This window comes from Helianthus annuus, chromosome 1 (assembly GCF_002127325.2).
Source record: "Helianthus annuus cultivar XRQ/B chromosome 1, HanXRQr2.0-SUNRISE, whole genome shotgun sequence".
NCBI lineage: Eukaryota > Viridiplantae > Streptophyta > Magnoliopsida > Asterales > Asteraceae > Helianthus > Helianthus annuus.
Window position 1 is genome coordinate 54,728,024 of NC_035433.2, and position 21,129 is coordinate 54,749,152.

Consider the following 21,129-nt stretch of genomic DNA (forward strand, 5'->3'; position numbering starts at 1 on the left):
TGATGCTGATTTGTGGGAGCGTGCTCAGGGAAGGAGTGGATTTGGGATAGGATCTTCGGATCCATGCCACGTTTCATCGTTAATGGCACGCCATCATCATCCGGGTCTGCGTCCTATGCTGACTTCCAGCGCTCACAAGAGCAGGTATTATTATAAATAATATTATATATCGTTATCAGTTATATTACACATAACATATATTCTATTCTTTATCATTTTGTTAAGTAATAATTTATATTACAAATGATTTATTCATTTCACTTTGGTTCGCTTCGAGTCAGGCGGGCTGCTGGGTCAGGGTGGGTTCGAGTCGGAATAGACCAATTTAGAAAAAAATGTTTATTTTTGGTTCGGGTTAGGACGGGTTTGTTTGAGACTAAGGTAATGCCAGAACAGGTTATATTGGGCTGCAAAATGGGCAGTTTTGGATTATTTTTGGTGGGTTCGGTTATTGCATTGAGTTTGATCGGGCAGCCCTACTCAACATGGCATAAAATTGACCAAAATTAAGATCCAAAATTAGTTACCTGGGCTTGGTTTCTGTCTCTATTTTTTTACTAATATTATGTATTTTAAACAACTTTGAAGGTGCAAAACTTGCAATTTCAAGTGGATATGTTGCATAGCCGAGTTGAAGAGGCACAACAACAAGTGAGAGAAGAAATGAGAGAAGAAATGCAACGACAAATTGCCGAGCTATTGAAACAATTTGGTAATCAAGGAAATTCTCCATCCTAGTCTAGGTTAAGTTTATTGTCTTTTGTGGTTGAACTTCCAATTTGACAACCGTATCATATTTTGTGGGGAACTTGTAATTTGACAACGGTGTCGTATTTTTGTGGATAATCTTGTAACTTGATAACGGTGTCGTATTTTTGTGGATAATCTTGTAACTGGATAACGGTGTTGAATTTTGTTGTTGAAATATGTGAGATGAATATGATATCATATTTATGTTGTAAATAGGAATTTATAACTTTTTAAGCAGGATATTATTATTTTTTTTAAATTAAAATAGTATGGTCGGAAAATAGTAGGAAAACTATTACTATTTTGAATTGGAAAATGGTCGGAAATTGATCGTTAAAAATCATCGGAATTATGTCGGAAATTGTAGTTACAAATTAATCGGAATTTTGTCGGAAAAATGTAGTCAGAAATTAGTCGGAAGTTTGTCGAAAAAATCATCAGAATCTTGTCAGAAACTATTACCGACCTGACTTTTTCCGACTAGACCCATTTGTCAGAAATTAGTTGGAAACGCCGTTTTCTGACCGAATTCCGACAAAAAACTTGGTCGGAACTAGGCGTGTTTTTTGGTAGTGCACTACAAGGTGAACCGACCAACACCAACCCTATTTGAGTCGGTCGATGTTAGTTTAGTTTACATGTAATTGGTTATATTCTAATTTCTAATCATTGCAATCATTTTGTTTTATTCAAGTTTGATTAAATGTCTAACCTAGAAAACCTCAAATCGTCAAGGATCGCCACAAGACACTGATTCAAATACCGATCAAAACATTTCTCGTCGGGCAATGCGATGTTACCTATCAATACTGGTTTTATAAATTATATATTTTAGTTATAAATTATAAAGTTTAAATGTAGCAACAATAATGAGAAAATTACCATTTTAGCCAAGAATAAAGTCAACTTACCAATTTAGCCAAGTGATGCGTCTTTGGAAGGACCGTCTCTAATCCCAAGGCGGCTGATGCCTCTTTTTGTTCCTTTTTTGCGTCTGCCACTCTCCAATCGACACGTGTAGCAATGATTGTTTACTTCCAGAGTGACGCATGCGAAGCCTCTCATAAGAGGCAAGGTATCCGGCTTGCGTCTGGCTTCCAAGAAAAACTCAGCTTTTAATGCGTCCGTACAAGACCCGTCGGATGAGTCTGTAACGCAACAAAATGTCAGTTTTTCAGACGCATCACATGAGTCGGCGACGCATCCTTCGCGTTTTTGTCAGACCCATCACATCAGTCGCTGTCACAAATCTTGTGGAAGATCTTGAAGTATTTGCGACGCTTGCCATGCGTCGCTAACGCATCCAACTTAAGTATTTGCGACGCACTCATACCCCATCACATCAGTCGCTGTCACACATGTTTTGGAAGATCTTGAAGTATTTGCGACACTTACTATGCGTCGCTAACGCATCCAAGTTAATTTTTTTTTTTAAATGTGCCATGCCATACTTACTGGTTTATTAAATACCGGTTTATCTTAAAGTTTTACTACCGAGTGAATTTTACTTTACTACTGAGTGAATCTTAAAGTTAATTTTTTTACTACTGGATGTGTTAGCGACGCATAGTAAACGTCGCAAATACTTCAAGATCTTCCAAAACATTTGTGACAGCGACTGATGTGATGGGGTCTGACAAAAACGCGAAGGATGCGTCGCCGACTCATGTGATGCGTCTGAAAAACTGACATTTTGTTGCGTTACAGACTCATCCTACGGGTCTTGTACGGACGCATTAAAAGCTGAGTTTTTCTTGGAAGCCAGACGCAAGCCGGATACCTTGCCTCTTATGAGAGGCTTCGCATGCGTCACTCTGGATGTATTAATCATTGCTACACGTGTCGATTGGAGAGTGGCAGGCACAAAAAAATAACAAAAAGAGGCATCAGCCGCCTTGGGATTAGAGACGGCCCTTCCAAAGACTCATCACTTGGCTAAATTGGTAAGTTGACTTTATTCTTGGCTAAAATGGTAATTTTCTCAACAATAATTGGTGAAATATCTGAAAGTGGAGGGACCCTAGCGAAAAGAAGAAAAACGACATTTTTGTAATTTAGTTCGGTCCCGCGTAAAAGCAATGTTTTCTGAAATTATTGTTTTTCTATGCGCCTTTATTAAAACCCACTGCACTCTTCTTCATCTTCATCCATCACTACTGCGTTCGATATCACTTGATTCGTGTGGTACATTCTCTCTCTCTCTCATACACACACACACACAAACACATACACGCACGCACGCTCACACACACACATTGAGGTAATCTAAACGTACATTTCGAGATCACTTATGTTTGATTATAATTATCATCATCAGACGTAACGAAATATGTAACGTTATGACCAAACGTGAGATATGATTTAGCAAGGAGCAGCATTCTTGTAATTTACTGAATTAAGTTTAAATGTTACACCATCTGCTTTCTCAAAAATATTTATTCTAACTGGAGTTATATATGGTTTGTACCTTTTTTTTTTATCATTGATATATTAAATTTACTTGGTACCTAATTTAAATATGTATACTAACTTTTGAGATAAACATGCTCATAATTTTGTTGAAAAGCAACTATTTCAACTTTTAGCATTTTATATATCTTATAAAACCTTTCCCATGCAACATGTTGATCTTCATGTAAGGATGGATGTTTTTATTACCAGAAGGTCTATGAACCGGTTGTCTTATTGGTTCGCTGATTTAACAGTTTAATTTTCGAAAACTAGATGAAATTATGATTAATCTTTTAAGTAAAAATTATAAATAGAAAACTACAATAGGGTGGACGGTATGGTTGGGGTGAGTTAGGTGTTTGAGTTTTCTCTACCCAATAATATAAAGCCATGTCAACTCCCCCCCCCCCCTCACTCCCAATTTTCTACTCAAACACTAGTTATGGTTCAAACACCCACTCAATTAAATTCTTCTCTCCTCCATCACTCCCTCTCCACCTTCGGTGAATAGTAACCGATTTCTCTCCCTCTCTCCTACTCCCCACTCACCATTCAAACACTAGGGGTGGTTCACCGATCGGTGAAACCATTCACCGATCCCACTCAAACAAGCCATACCGACCACCCTAAATTAGGTATAGAAGCATATTAAAAAAGAAATTATAAATATATATATATATATATATACATATATATATGTGTGTGTGCGCGCGCTATAATTTTACATTAAATTCAAAAAAAAATGTAACTGTAATATTTTTAAATTAATGTTAATTAATGTTGTCCATTTTATGTATTTTATCTTTAGATAGTATCAATATATGTGGGGATAATGTCATATATCCCTCTTCAAACTTACAAAATTACATATTTTAATAAATTACGCTTGATATTCGTTATACATTACACATTGAAAATTTGATTTCTTAATAATATGTAATTTTGAAAGTTTAAAGAGTATATATGCAATTCTCACCTATATATAAAAAAAATATAGGTCGAGATCAGAAGTAACATTCCTTGTATTTGAAGTCAACATTACAACATTCATACACAATTACACATCCTTTGTAATATAGTCTATAATTTTGACTCTCTTGGCAGATACATATACATAGAGATGGCGTCAATTCATGTCGCGAATTTTACATCTGTTATGCCTAAAAATGTCAACAATTCTGGACTCTCAAAGATTTCAAAGACAGTTTTCTTGCCTGTTTTCGATGTGAATGCCAATACTGCTAACTTACGCAAGAAGGAAGCACATCCATCACGCATCAAGGTGCCTCGGGCCACATTGACCTTTGACCCGCCGTCAACCAATGTAGAAAAGACTAAGCAAAGGAAGAACACAGTTGACCCATCTGCACCTGATTTTCTTCCACTTCCATCTTTTGAACAATGTTTCCCACAAAGCACAAAGGAATACAGGTACTTTTCTTATGGTAGTATGGTACGATTATATAAAATAATAGCTTACTGTCATTAAGTTATGTAAAAACCTGAATAACCTATCTAGTTAAGGTAAATAGAGTACCGTATCCACAAGGAGCATAAAAGTAAAATTCATATATTTGATTGAGGTTTGTTGAATTAAACGACGTTAAACTAAATTGCAATGAAGTTAAGAAGCAAACAACACAAAAAGAATTAAAGGTTATGAAGACGGGAGCGAGCAATCACTTCCGATTTTGGGTTTAGTTACTTAGCTGCAAGACTCAATTGATGAGTACTATTTATTCGGCTACATAGACATAGCTAGCTTATATTGATATGAACATTGACCAAGAGCATGATTCATGTGCTTACCCACACCAGTCCGACCCCTAACTAAATGTTATAAAATGAGCGGTTAGGGACTCAGGGTGTTAAAGTTTTTGATTTTGGACTCATGTGGTTAAAACCACTAAAACACAGGGACTCAAAAGGTAATTTACTCTTTTTATTTTTATCTTCTAGGTGAGCCAATCTAGTATCTCTCTAGTTCAGTAATTATATATTCTTTCAATATTTGGTTTTCCTGCATTGCAATTAATCATGATAGATAGTTTTCAATTTTGTTTAATCATGATAGAAACTCTAGTCTATAGGGTTGAATTGTGATCTCAGTTTCATAATTTGAGATTTCATTTAAGCTTCATCTTATTAATTCATCATTATAGTATTTTTTATCTGGAAACTATAAGATTCAAAAACTTATAGTATAACCAACGCATTTTAATAAATAATTAATATGCAATTAAGTGTATATAAAATGCACCGATCAATAATGAACGTAAAACTTTTAATTTCTATAAGGTAAATCTTATGTGAAAAAAACCCGAGACTACAGCTCCAACTACTTTTGCCAAACCTATATAAAGGCTCATAATTTTGTGTATAGGATGGGAAACGGGTCAAACGTGTGACAATAGACGGGTTGACTTGGGTTCGTTCTAAGTTTTTAGAGTAAATGCCACTTTATAACAGTAACAAGCTTGTCAAACACAACTACTACATTCTATATAGTATATATGAGCAATAATAATATATTTATTCGGAATAAAATGGTTTAGGACATTTTGTGTATTGAAATATGCATTTTGGGAGACTTTCGACATGTTTTTTTTTTCTTTCTTTTTTTTTTTTAAATCAGTTTTACTTGTAAGAGATATAACATAATCGTAACCGACCAATTCCTATGGAAATGAGTTGAAATATGATTGTAAGTTTGTAAATGTGGAACTGATATCCTACGTTAAATTGTTGTACAGGGAAGTAGTTCATGAGGAATCTGGTAACGTTCTTAGAGTTCCATTTCGACGTGTCCACCTGGCAGGGGACGAACCACATTTTGATACTTATGACACAAGCGGTCCACAAAACATAAGCCCAAAAGTCGGTACGCACTAAATATCCAAATCATACATTTTTATTACCTTAGTATCTTACAACTAAGGTAATAAAAGGTACAAAAAAGTATTTGAAACCAATCCGACTAGCCTGGTTTCAACTCTTACTAAAAATGACCCGTTTCGACCCACTACAGGACTCCCGAAATTACGCAAGGATTGGATAGACAGGAGGGAAAGATCAACCCCACCAAGATACACCCAAATGTACTACGCGAAGCAAGGGATCATAACCGAAGAAATGGTCTACTGTGCGACCCGCGAGAATCTGGACCCTGAATTCGTGAGATCCGAAGTCGCACGTGGTCGTGCAATCATTCCTTCAAACAAAAAACATCTAGAACTTGAACCTATGATTGTTGGAAGAAACTTCTTGGTCAAAGTCAACGCAAACATAGGTAACTCAGCTGTTGTAAGTTCAATAGAAGAAGAAGTCAGCAAACTTCAATGGGCCACAATGTGGGGAGCGGATACTATCATGGATCTATCCACGGGTCGACACATTCATGAAACCCGTGAATGGATCCTCCGTAACTCGTCGGTTCCGGTTGGGACCGTACCCATTTACCAAGCCTTAGAAAAAGTCAACGGCATTGCTGAGAATTTGACTTGGGAGGTGTTTCGTGAGACATTGATCGAACAGGCGGAACAAGGGGTCGATTATTTCACGATTCATGCGGGTGTTTTGTTGCGGTATATCCCCTTAACGGCTAAGCGGATGACAGGGATTGTTTCTAGGGGCGGGTCGATTCATGCGAAATGGTGTTTGGCTTACCATAAGGAGAATTTTGCTTATGATCATTGGGATGATATTCTTGATATTTGTAACCAGTATGATATTGCTTTGTCTATTGGTGATGGGTTGAGGCCCGGATCGATTTATGATGCTAATGATACGGCTCAGTTTGCTGAGTTGTTGACTCAAGGCGAGTTGACCCGAAGAGCTTGGGAGAAGGACGTACAGGTATGGTTCTTTCATGTCGTTTGATGAAGGCTCGTGTTCGGGTTGACATTTTTAGTTAAACTTTGGGTTAAATTATTATTTAATCAAACATGTCGACGCGTCAACCTGTTTATGACCCATTTGACCGACCAACCCGTTTAACACGTTTAGAACTTAATTACAACCTGCCAACCTAGATGACTTGTTTAGATAAATGGGTTAAACGGGTCATGTTCAAGTTACAAGATTTTTAAGTGTGACTGGGTTTAGGTCGATACCTTTGAGGTAAGTATATGGGCCGTGTTCGGGTTCAAAGATTCAACTTGCCAACCCGATACCCGTCAACCCGCCATCATTGACACTCTTGCATGCACACACATACTTTTTTTTCGCGTTTTTGCTATTATCTGATTATATTTAAGAATCATACTCAGGAGTAGAGGCAAAAAGATGGACAGGTTGTGTAACGGGTCAAAATAATGTATTAATAGTTATAATTAATAAAACAAAATATTATTACAATAATGTTAGCCAAACCTTTGAACACTAAAATTTACAAGATTGTATGCCCTAAAAATACAGTTTGGGTGACATCTAGTCATTTTGAGGTTCCCATTTTAACCTTTTTTTTTTTAATTTTTCCTTCAAAGAAAAGAAACGCAGCCGAAATCGACCCATTTATAAGCAATGATGTATAAATTTCCCTCTTTTACAAACTGATAACATTATATGTTTTTTTTTTTTTTTGAAAATTTTAGGTCATGAACGAAGGTCCGGGCCATATCCCAATGCACAAAATCCCTGAAAACATGCAAAAGCAGCTCGAATGGTGCAACGAAGCACCATTCTACACGCTTGGACCCTTAACCACCGATATCGCACCAGGGTATGATCACATAACCTCAGCCATTGGTGCAGCCAACATTGGAGCCTTAGGAACTGCACTCCTATGTTACGTCACACCAAAAGAACACCTTGGTCTACCCAACCGTGACGATGTCAAAACTGGCGTTATATCATACAAAATAGCGGCTCATGCAGCCGACTTAGCCAAAGGTCACCCACATGCTCAAGCTTGGGATGATGCACTTAGCAAAGCCCGGTTCGAGTTCAGGTGGTTAGACCAGTTTGCTTTGTCGTTGGACCCGATGACCGCCACATCATTCCATGATGAAACGTTACCATCCGATGGCGCAAAAGTGGCCCATTTCTGTTCCATGTGTGGGCCTAAGTTTTGTTCAATGAAGATAACTGAAGATGTGAGGAAATATGCTGAAGAACATGGGTATGGGAGTGCTGAAGAGGCGGTTCAACAAGGGATGGATGCGATGAGTGCTGCGTTTCAGGCGGCTAAAAAGACCGTTAGTGGTGAACAGCATGGCGAGGCTGGCGGTGAAATTTACTTGCCGGAAGCCTACATCAATGCTGTGAAGAAATAAAGGTTAGTTGAACATCTTATCGTTGAATAACGGTTAATAAACATGGGGCGGGCTAAACGTACCCCATATTACTCAATGCACCCCTTATTTATTTGAGGGATTTTAGTTTTTTTTTTTTTAAATTAACTATTTGGGCCATATACGAATGGTACTATACCGCCCGTATGGCTATTGATTTAACAAGGGGGTACGTTTAGTAAAAATGAATAATGTATGCTTAGCACAACTCATATACAAACATAAAGATATTGATTGGTTTCTCTTAATTATACACATACAGGGCGTATGTGAACATGAAAGACCGCCTTGGAGTACGTGCAAGATCGGCCTAGCATGGACCGAGGTTCAAAACCCTCACTTTCAAGATGTAGGTAAGTACATAGTTTAAGTTTGTGAAGAATAAAAGGCCGAACGTATGTATCCTTTGATTTTCAGTTGTGGTTGCAAAAAAACGCTTATCTTGATTTTTGTAAGTTAATATGATGTTGTGTTGGTTTCATGGTATTGACATAAGATACGCACCGGGGGTGTCCGAATCTGCTTCAGCACCGCCCGTTTCGGGCAGAGATGCTGGCGGCACTTTCAGGCTGAGAAAGTCCCTTAGAACCTGAACAGGATAATACCTGCGTAGGGAGAGTGCTTTTTTTTTGTTGCTTTCTGTAGTTGCGCAAGGACGATGATCTCGTGCTTTGGTGTCTCGTTGTTGGCCAAGTGATTACGAATTGCAATTCGGTTTATTTGATGAGGTTGGTCGTTCTTATGAATCGAAAACGATATCTAGTTCTTCTTTTGTCATTGAAGTGGCTAATGAATGTTCATTTATGAAAAAGACTCGTCCTCAAAACGGACACTAGAGAGTTGATTATAGAGGTGACAAAATAGGTGGGTAATATGTCAACAGAGTTTATTACGGGGCTGTTTGGTAGCCTCTTAATGACCATTCAGATGCTACCTCTTAATGGTTTAAAACCTCTGAATGAATAAGAGGTAATCTCAAGTCTGAATGGTTAAGAGGTAACCTCTGAATGGTAAATTATCACATGTCACATTCTTCTACCTTCTCATTGGTAAAATGGTTCCATTAAAAGATAGCCTCTTAATGACCATTTAAAGGCTATCAAACAGCCCCTACATGTCAAAACATGTAAAACACTTTCTTTTTGTCTTTTCTTTCTTGAATTTTACATTGCACATAATATGGTTTTAAAACCTATAATGTTACCATGATAATGGAATATTAAACAACAAACTTTTAGGATGTTTTATGTATTGTGTATCATGTATGCATTTTGGATGACTTTTCACATGTTTAACCCAATTAAATTTGGGCTATGTATACAAATTTTACACATTTATTTATTGAGTACGGTTGTTATACAGATTTTATATATATTTGACTCCTTGAAGAAAAGCCCAACCCAAATAAGTCTATATTGTCACCAAATTAGTATCATTGGGCCAAAGGCCACTTACTAAAAACAAAACTCTATTGTACAACCAAGAATAATATGTTGACTTTAGTTATGTTGGGTAATTAGGCAATGAAGGATCCAAATTGAATATCCACTTAATTTAGACAACAATTAAACTATACTAGTTACAAATTTTTATTTTCCATCTAATAGGCTTTTATTGATCCCTTCTTTAAAAAAAAGAACATAAATTGTAAACTAACGGAACCTTGATGCATAAATCATAACTACCACAGTACGTTAAGTCGTTGGCAATTGATAAAATGTCAATAAGTAACTAACTAATACTATGCTTGAACTAGATCAAGCTGAATATGGGAACTTGATCAAATTTGATTTGAACGAATTCTTAGTTTAAACTTAAATAACTCAATAAGAATTCACGTTTCAATCTTAATATATTAGAGTGGGCTTGAAAGGCTGAACATGAATTCGAGTCGAGTCTTTCTATGCTTGAGCTTGACTCACTGTATTTATGTTATGACGATCTCGTTAAGTTCAACTAAAACGAACATGAACAACTCTTTTTGTTTGTGTGTGTGGAAGGCCAACCGAGCGAAGCTCCTTTGGCCGTTCCATGTGTCACACCCCTTTCTAAGGTTGAAGCACAAGGTGTGACCTAAAAGGTTCTCATTGCATACGATAAGTAAACATACTACATGAATGAAAAACAACTCCATATTGCCATTGATAGTTTAATATCCATAACAAAAGTTAAGTTTAAAGTTTACAACACACGTAAGATAATTGTTTGAAAAGTCTACAACATCATTTCAATAACAAATATCAAGGTTTTGTTCATTATATCTCCGCAAAGAGGCGGGATATAACAAACAAATCCTACAAAAGTGGCGATGGAGCATCGACACATAATAACTTGAAACATAAACGACCATCTTGGGCAAGGAGACCGCGCATACATCTACTTAGTTCCCTGAAATACGTGTAAGTTTTGGAAAATCGTCAACAAAAGTTGGTATGAATTCATGCAGTTTTACATATAAGTATTTGTTGTAAGAATCATGGTATGTATTCGTAAAATGTACTTGAAAATGTATTGCATAAATGTAAGGAAATTCAGATCCTTAATGTTTAGCTAGGACATTAGCATTTGTCACGACATAGGAAGCATCCAAACCATAGGCATTTTTCTATCGATTTACGACTCGAGACACAAAAGCACTCTAGGTAGAACGTGGCCTAGAGTGTGGTTGCCTAAAACCCATTAGATCTAACCTTTTGTTCCGCGGTCTAGGTATATAGTTGATTAATGGTGCTTAAGTCTCACCATATTCGTCACATGATCTATACGTCATTCCTTAGTTTTGTTTCTACATACCATAGTACATGTATTTTCCCCAAGTTTAGAAAACAAGAAAATGTTTAAAATTGGGGACATGAACTCACAGATTTGCGTATCCTGCGTCGTAAACTTCACCGAGCTTGTCTTGTAGGCGTCGTAACCTATATGTGTTCTATATATGTTAATCACTAGATTTGTAACACACTATGTATAAGTCACCATCTTTAGTTTATGTATTTGTTTTGTTTTGTGTACGTTCATCATTTGTGAGGGTCTTGCCCGTTCGTCCGAAGTGGCCTAGTGGTGGAGTGACTTGGGTTCTCCAATGGAGACCCAAGTTCAATTCCCATTAGTGCCACTTTGGTGGCCACCGACACCCGCTTTAAAGCCGGACCGAGGACACTCGAGGTCTCGGGTTTGAAACATGTTTCTTACCCCTCTTTGATGGCTATGGGTATTTGCCGCCAGGGATCCTTGTCGGGTGGTGAACTGGGAAGGGAGATCCCTTCCGCGGTCAGGGGTACCGTGCAACTACCCTTTGCCCGTTCGTCCCGTCATTGTAATTTGAATTTGTATTATTCACTTGAAATATATATTTTACTTCCCAAAAATATATATTTGTACATGTAGGGTTTGAGAAACGGTTTGTGTTAAAAATAATCCATATTTTTAACTTGTCCAAAATATGGTACTTATATTACTTTTCAAAAATAAATATAAGTAGTTTGTTAAACAATATTTTCAATATTTTTTTTGTATAGGTATACTTAGGAAAGTATACTTGTATTTAGGTGTAAATACTAGTGTATTTTACATTATTTGTCAAAAATCAGTATTTTGATTTTTAATACTTTTCAGAAATTGTATTTCTTAAAAATAATATATTTTTAAGGTTTGTTTGAAATATATATATATATATATATTATATGTATATGTATATTTCATCATGCTTGTAATATATATATATATATATATATATATATATATATATTTGTCATTTACCCGAATTTTGTATAATTTCCAATACTTGGTAACAATTATATATATTTGTCCAAATATATAGTTATGTCCAAAGGTGTCCATTATTTGTCCAAGTCCATATGTTTGAGGAATATATTTATGTTAATATATATATTTTTTGTTTATTGTTCAAATACCCTTTTCATGGGTAATTCTTGTATATATATTCATAAATATTTCCTTGTATGTTTTTATGTATATTTTGGTATTTATACTCCTTGGGAGTATTTAGTGTATTTTCAAGTTCCTAATACACTACTACATATAATACACGTAATATACACTTAGCACAAAAATTGGTGATCACTAAATATATATATTTTCCCTAAAAATGTACATACTTAATATTGATTTTAACTTGGAGAAATCCTTATTTCTTAGCTTGTAATTTTGTACAAAAATCAGGAAATCTTAGTAAATATTTTTAGGTGAATTTTTGGGGAATAAGTTTCACCAAAACTTATATTTTTCTAATTGTCAAAATTTTATAAAACTTTTGACCTAGTTTCCCCTAAAAATGGAGGTTTCCCGTGTTTTCAAACATGTGTTTATTTTCTTTTCATCACTAAAATCAATTTCCAACAACATCACAAGTTACATACACTAATTTCATCATGTGAAACCTTATGATGAACTTGATTTTTGTTAAAAATGTGTAGTCTTTTAGATCTACACTTTACATACATGAATATTCCAAAAACAAGTGTTCTTGTTAACTTTTAACAAACTTTTTATTAAACTTTAACTTACTAAATAAACCATCCATAAGTTTTAGGGTTTCAAAACCATGAACAACATATTCTAAAACCATTTTTATGTTCATTTGAAGATCTTTATGTTCATCATCAAGTTTCATCATGGATCTTTCAAGATCCATGCTTAAACTTTCTAGATCTAAGCTTCTAACAAGCTTTAACATGATGGATCTAACTAAAAACACAAGATTCAACATTCACAACTTCATCACATACATCAAACAACTTGATTTCACTTAGATTATGTTAGATCTTTATGTTACCATCATTTAAAGTTTAGCTTCTTTGATGGTGTGACTTGTACATTCTAATAACATGAAGTAAAATAGTTTTTAGAAGGCTTACTACAAGCTCTAGTGGTTAGGGAAGTGGCACAAACAAAAAGAAGATGAAAATAGAAGAAGATGAGAGGTTAAAAGCTCCACAAGGTGGTCCTTTCACTTCTTGTGCTCCAAACCTTCTTAGATCATCCTTGTGCACCCTTGTATACCCTTAGATTGCTTGGTATAGAAGTAAAAATGGTGGATGTAGGGTGGTTGTGGTGTGGCCGTGAGTTAGAGAGAAAGGAGGAAGGAGATGAAATTGGTAAGTTGTTGAAATGAGCTTGTTTATTCACATAAGGTCTCTTATATTATCTTTCCAACATAAGATTGTCCAAGAGTTAACATGTCCAATACCTTGCAAACATATGAAATATTTTAATGAAAAGGTTGTGGGGTCCACTTGGGGCCGGTTTCAAATGAGGGGGGGGGGTAAATTGTAATTTTGGAAGTTAAAGGTTATAAGTGTAAGTTAGAAGGTTTATGATGAAATTAAGTGTGTTTATGTGTTCTTTTGATTTTTAAGGTGTTTTATCACCATAACTAGCATTAAATCATAAAAACAATGCTTCTAGTCTATTTTTGGTGTTATGGGTAGTGTCTGGTTATTCGTTCGGTTATCGGTTCGTTAAAGTGCTAAATAGTGCAGTTTTATAAGGTATGAAGTACCTTTTGTGACAGTTTCATTCCTGACACTTTACAAGTTATTCTGGACACTAAAACATAAAGTTTGCATGTTATTTTATGGTTAAATTGTTGTTTTTGCTGTTTTTCTACAGAAATTTGCATTTTTGGTGCGTTTCGGATACTTTTTGTGCTTGTTTTAACTTCCGGAAAGTGTTTATGTTAACCCTTGTTCCTACACTTGGGTTTTAATGTATTTTTGATGTTGGACCTACATCTAGGCCCTAAATCTATTGTCTGATTGTATTCTGCAGTCGTGCTGACGCAGCTTGTCTTACCGGTGAGTTTACTAGTCGTTCCGACGCAACGCTAAATGTAATGCACAATGCAATATTTGAAGTATAAAACATGCATGAATTCATATGTAAAGCAAGTAAGCATGTAATCTTGACGTCTAAGCACATAATTGCAGGAAATAATTAATTATTAAAATAGTACGAAAATTACCGGTTTTGTGCCAGTTGTCACACCGTGAAGTTCAATTGTATCGTATATTAGTTAGAGAGATTGGCGAACTACTACAATCTATAGATTCCCCATCCATATCCAATCCCAACGAGAATAGAAGCGAGTAGCTTTCGGCTTGGCTTGTAGTCATAGTCTTTTAGCTTATATAGTCGTCGGCCTTCCTACACGCATGCGCCCGCCAGAATGCCTCCTTGGTTCAGTATGAAGCCAAGCCGATACATACGATAGGCGAAGGAAAGACCCCTATTTCAAAGCGCCTGGGGAATGCAAGTTTGATTGAGGATTGGAGAGGAGAGGTGGAAGAAAAGGCTCGGGGTGAATTTAGGAGTCTTTGTGCGAGCCGTATGCGGTGACAGTCGTACGTATGGTAACGATGGGGGTTCCTACTTCTTTACAAAGCTCCACAGCTTCCACGATCACTTAAGATATTTCTCATTTGAACCTTTCCCATTACCGCAACTAGTACCGGGAGAGAGACAAATGTGGATTAGTACAATTATTAGCATATTCAGGATTCCAAGAGAGACTGGGTCTGCCGATTGCTCTCGTTAACGACCACAAAGGCATACATAGAATGGTTTATAAAAAAAGAACCAAAATGTGGCATACTAATCAAGAAAAATGTGTACATAGTGAAATGACAAAATTATTTTCCTGACTTTTGAGCACTGGCGGATCCAGGACCTTTTGTCAATGGGGGCTATTAACGGGTTGGCTAAAAGGAAGTGGGGGATCCAAGATGGTTAAGGTCAAAGCGGGTCGGGTTAAGAGAATCACATTCTATCATAGACTAAAATTACTTACTACCTTGGCTCTCATAATTATAACACCAAAACAGAGACGCCAAAGAGGGGGTTGCGGGTGTGAGAGAGAAAAAGAGTGGGGCCCTTTCCACATCGCATCGCATAGCCTAATCATATTTAATACTTGGGACTCAACTCCCTTCGGGATATCCGATAAATTTGGAATATTACAGAGAAGATTAGCATGGCCGGCCCCTGCGCAAGGATGACACGCACAAATCGAGAAATGGTCCAAATTTCCATTCCAAAAAAATAAGTAATCAACTTAAAACCATCTACTACACTTAATTGATCCAAGATAATTATAGTCTTTAAACATTGATACTGTAATGAAATTCAATCAATGAAAGAAATAAGTATAGTCTATAATCACTGAAACTAACTTAGTTATTATGGACTTAAACAATATATCAACTAGTTTAATATCCGTCCGGTGGACGGGTTACGTTGATGTATTATATTGTAACAGCATGAATGAACCTATGAACACAAAGAAATAAAATAGAGTCAAATTACACAAAATTATATGAACGTGACAAACAAAGCTAACATATACTAAGGTGATGGGTTTCCCCTGTAATGTTGGGCATGCCGGGTCATCAACTCCATCCTTCATATTTTCAAGTAAAACACTCACTTTGACCCATATAACTTCTAAGCCATCTATTTAAACTTCTTACCTGCATTTTTCAATCTTTAAGTCAGTTCCATGTGTGGACACTTCATCTCAATACTCATGTCATCCCAACAAAGCACAACACATTTCAAACTGATACGTATGAGAATTTAACAACTATTTAGCTATCTTAAACAGTTGAATGTGACTTCAAACTTACACAATCCAAGTTAAGTTTGTTTGCTTAACCTATAAAGCATTATTCCTCGCTTGTCAAAATTAACTAAGAGAGCAAACTTCCTTATTGAAAACGGCGCTCGACATATCAAAATTAACCGTGTCTTTCAGAAAAAACTTAACTTGCGAGGCTCGTTCTGCCGTAGCAAACCTACCAACCAGGGCTTTAGTCATCCCATCCTTCAACAGCCTTACAACCTTTATTTGCACTCGCAACCAAACACTTATCAGTAGTCGTCATAGGCACCATATACTCACAACCGTTCAACAACAACGGTCCAGCAATTCCTAGCGGTAACTGCACATATCATACCAGCATCTCACAACACTGCCCTAAAATCGACTTGTATTCAGATCCTTCCAACCCTTTCGATAACTCAAAATTAAAACCATAGATATGCAAATCAACACAAAATAGATCAATAAAAACTCTTTAATTTAGGGAAAATCCCATGCCTGTGATAAATACGCAAGCAAAAAGTATTAATTGATGAAAAAAAAAACCCTTTGATTCAACCAAAATCGAAACATACTTGAAGAGAGAACCGATACTATGGGAAAGAGAAGAAAGGATCGAATACCATCAAAGATGAAAATTTGAAAATGCCAAGACGAAGAAAAGGCGAACTTGGGGAGGGGAAAATAGAAACCGTCGCTGACTGCATGATTGCAATAGAGTCTACAAAACCTCCATAAAAACTGTTGCTTCTAATAAAAAAATTGATTTTAAAAAGTTAGGCTTAAAAGCTTAGCACTATGAATGGTCAAGATAAACCCAAAAAAAGAGTTAACTTTAATGGGAACATACGAATATATAATTTCGTAAACTAATTTAACTTTCTTGGTAATTTGCTCTTCTGACACAACCCGACCCGCTTTGGACCTTAAACTATTTTAACCTGTTACCAAACCAGCCTGACCCACCCAGGTAAGAGTATACCTTAGCTTCAGCAGGTAAGAGAATATGGAGAAGAATTTCAAGAGGTTTGCCATCTGCAGCCATCACTACAAGTTCAGATATACCTTGTCTTCAGCGGCTAGGGGAAAACGGTTTGAAGTAACTTTCAACACATTTAGCCCATTTAACCCATCCTTTCTGACTTGTTCGAGATTATGATTTATGAATAACCCAAATTGACCCATTATTTAGAAAAGGGGTGGTCGAATATGCCAAAACTAATTCTTGATGATGGATGTGTTTGAGAGTTGAAACAGTAGTAGTTATAAAGTTAAAGATGAATTTTAGAAGAGGTAACCAAGTGATAATCTCCTACATTGTTTTATTCAAAAATTTCGAATAATTTTTTTATAAGCATGATTATTTATTTATTGGAGAAGAAATGATTGCGGGTCAGCCACCCAGCCTGACTCAACCTGTACTGAAATGGAACATTTCAATGAAAATGGAAAAAAGAAAAACTTTCAACATATGAACATGGAAGTTGAACACCGCCGTCTTGTCCACAAGCAGAGTAACCACTTAACCACAAGTTTCTTCTTACGCGCTCAGCAGCCAAAGCTCTTCTAAATCAGTATGTTGTGTGTCATTCGTCATATATAGCTTAAAAATATAAACAATTAAAAATTTAAGTCAAATGAGTCAAACTTGGCGCGCCTAAAAGTAAAGTAAGAACATGATAGCCAAGGCATAGTAACTTACAACAACAATAGAAGGGCCTGAATCCTCTCCTGGTGATGGATGGGTGACATCAGTTCCGAAGATTATGGTTGGATGATCACTACGTAAGGGAGCCTACACATCACCAATGAGTAAAGTCATCTTCAAGAGCCTCCATATCAGATCCTTTACCACTCACACCTTGTTAATCCATTATTAAATACTCCATTTCACAATATCTAGCATTTAACTACTTAAATTACAAAGTAGACCAGCAAAATAATAATAAGGGGTTTTTAATGGGCTGCCAAAATAATTAAATATCAAAGAAATAAAATATTAAACCATGTCTTGCAAGGTAAGACGGGTAATGCAATTCTCCACACACACCTAAACCAATCTCAATTTCAGTTATGCTCCCGTCCTAGAAGAGAAAAAGACTTTAATCTAGAGGTAATTTCAACACAATAACAACACGGAGTGATTACCACTTAACACCGGTCATGGTAAAGTATCTAAGGCACGGACTGCTTCTTTTGGTCAAAATGAAGTTCCTGAAGTAAAAAATAAAACAAAAAATCACAATAGTTAAAGCTAGAAAATCAAATTTAAAGATATATTTCATGAGTAGCTATCATTGGTTCTTAAAAGGACCTGTTTAAGAACTGAATCAACTTTTGAATCAGAGCTGAAAACTTGCATCACTTTTATAGACAAAGGAGGAGTGGTGGATCCCAGAATAGTGCTCACCTTCGACCTGTAAACTCTCAGTTCACCCTGAAATCACCAATTTCATAAAAGTAAATATTTGTTGCAATTCATTAATGGCTAATTGATATCACCGAACTCAAAAATTAAAACCCTAGAGATGCAGATATACAGAAAACTGAACAATAAATACTCATTGATTAAGGAAAATCCATAATTAACCAAGACATAAAGTAAGGATCGAATGTATGATGAAGACGAAGATTAGAAGATCTGTGAAGAAACGAATAGCAAGAATCCTTATAAGAGGGGACGTGGGGTTGAGAAAGTAGGGGAGCAAACGAAACCGTCGGTAACCGCAACCTTGTAGGAGAGAGAGCATGGAACTGCAGACAACTGCTGCTTTTACAGTTAATTTTATGAGTTTATATGGCTGTTTTAAGGGATCAAACGAACATGGGCAGGAAAAGGTGGATGCCAGGAAACTGCCTTGAATTGCCATTATGGAGGTTATTTTTGTGAGTTTAAGTGGCTGAGATTTAATCTTAGCCAAATCTAATGGTGGAGATTGATTTAAGATTTAGTTAGACATAATAGGGTTAATATATATATAATTCTGACAATTAAAAAAATGTCATTTGGGTCAATACTTGCTGTTATTATCATTACACAAAACAACCTTATGTATCAATTTTGCATATCTTCTTTAAGCTGTAATTTGAAGGGGTCAAAAAAGAATTGAAACATGAGGAAATATTCTTGCATAACCAAATTTCATTAACATGAAAAGATAAAAAAAATGGTATAAAGTAGTAAAGAATACATTTATTTCTTTATGCTTCCTTGATGGTCTTATCGCCAAGTAAGATGGCACATAAAAGCAAGCAAAGAAGTCCCCTCTATCTTAGGAAAAAACAACCATCAGGTTTTCCCTATTTATAGATCCATTGAATTAGCTTTAATCCATCTATAATCCAATCCGTATTCATACTCCCAATATTTTAAATCCATCAGCAAAATAAGAAATTTACCGATCCAAGCATCATTATCGTGCACGTTGTTACAACGTTAAGATCACGAGACCGTTGTAGAGATCGATCTCTTCAATGGATACATTTGAAAAATATCTTCATCATCAAGCAAGTGCTCTAGTTCATCCCTCACCTATATTATTTAATCAATCACAAATAGTACAAATAGTATGGATATACCCATGCGTCAAGACCAAAATGAAAATCACAAACCTCTTGAAAACGTCCTATAAGATCAAATTACTTACGCAGCAGCCAGGGATTACAATGAAAAATCGCAGAACCTTATCGGCCAATGCTTAAGCAGCAGCCAGGGATTACAATGAAAAGATCAAATTACTGTCATGAGCATAATATTAGAAATCAAATAAGTATGTAATATGTCTCCTTTATCGTCTATTCACCAATGAGTAAACTAAAACAAAAAAACTCACATTAAATTCACAATCTTCACATGTTAGAATCCTTGAAATCACTAAAATTCCCATGTTCATCCACATTAGCTTCTACAAGCATTTGCAAACATTGATCCCACTCCACTAGCTCCACCTAACAGGAATATTGGAAACAATTATTACTAACCAATCAACCACTATCAAATAAGCACATTGTAGAAGCTCCATCATAAGTAACATGCTTTGCTCTTGGTCTTGATTTAAATAGAAATTTCACATTGTTGCCATTCAATTAGGCTCTTGGTTAGATCTTCAAACTACAGTCTAAAAAAACATTGATAAACACCTAAAAAATCAAAATCAAAAGTCAGTAGACATTTAATAGAACACCTGGCGTGCAGAAGCAGATAACAAAAATATGCTCAAAATTTTGTTAAAAATGACAGTTTGATTTGTTACCTTAATTGCCAAATAGGACAGATAAAAATCAATAGTACCAACCACAGCATCTTATTGGACATCCATAAATAAATTAGAAAAGAAGCAAACTAAATTAACAAAACCCAGATTCTAGTTCCATCAATTTCATCAAAAACCCACCTGGGTATTTCCAATTTGGCCTCTCCCGATGTTCAACATTCTCACCATGGCTGTTTAACGAAAATCTAAAGAAACAATTACCAGAGAGTGGTCGAATTTCGGTGCCAACTTGAAATTGGCCCAACTTTTAACGCAGTTAATCAGAACACCTTGTATGTATTTAGAGAAGTTTGAGAAATCTAGAAGGAGTGGAGAGATATAGAAAGACTTAAAAGCAAGCAAACTTCAAGAGGAATTATAAAGTTGAAAATGATTGCTAGGATTAAGGGATATAGAGGAGTTACAACAACTGCTGTCATCGGTGGTTATGTGATTTGTGGAGAACATGGCCGGAAAAGCTAGAGGTAACCACCAGCTAAAATAAACCGTAAAAAACTGTCCTTAACCGCTATCATAGCAGTTATTTTTGGGAGTTTAAGTGGCTGAGATTTAATTTCAGCCAAATCCAATGGTGGATATTGATTCAAGAGTTGGTTAGACTTAATGGGTTTAATATATATATATATATATATATATATATATATATATATAATTAAATAATCAATCTGTAGGATCGTTTTCAGACCCGAACGAGTCGATCAGAAGAGTTTTACTCAGTTTGAACGGCGGAAACAGACAAACTGAG

At 35.9% G+C, this 21,129-nt stretch overlaps 1 protein-coding gene and 1 non-coding gene across 4 annotated transcripts; both read left to right on the forward strand.

The window, feature by feature from the left end:
* Positions 1 to 2,823: 2,823 nt before the first annotated feature.
* On the forward strand, positions 2,824 to 9,339 carry LOC110885420 (phosphomethylpyrimidine synthase, chloroplastic). Of its 3 annotated transcripts, XR_002562168.2 has the most exons (7): positions 2,824 to 2,934; positions 4,306 to 4,632; positions 5,955 to 6,082; positions 6,230 to 7,056; positions 7,794 to 8,476; positions 8,755 to 8,845; positions 9,021 to 9,339. XR_002562168.2 is itself a non-coding variant. In XM_022133116.2 (6 exons), exons 2-5 carry the CDS (start codon positions 4,322 to 4,324, stop codon positions 8,472 to 8,474), a joined length of 1,947 nt encoding a protein of 648 aa, XP_021988808.1. In that variant the 5' UTR covers positions 2,824 to 2,934; positions 4,306 to 4,321; the 3' UTR covers positions 8,475 to 8,476; positions 8,755 to 8,978. The 3 variants fall into 3 exon arrangements, 2 of the variants coding, with proteins under 2 accessions (XP_021988808.1, XP_035834990.1); XM_022133116.2 differs by lacking the exon at positions 9,021 to 9,339 and having other exon boundaries at positions 8,755 to 8,978; XM_035979097.1 differs by lacking the exon at positions 9,021 to 9,339 and having other exon boundaries at positions 2,870 to 3,010; positions 8,755 to 8,978.
* Positions 9,340 to 15,433: 6,094 nt separating this feature from the next.
* Positions 15,434 to 15,540, forward strand: LOC118483172. The gene has a single exon (XR_004869779.1). It is a non-coding gene; the product is annotated as a U6 spliceosomal RNA (small nuclear RNA).
* Positions 15,541 to 21,129: the final 5,589 nt, after the last annotated feature.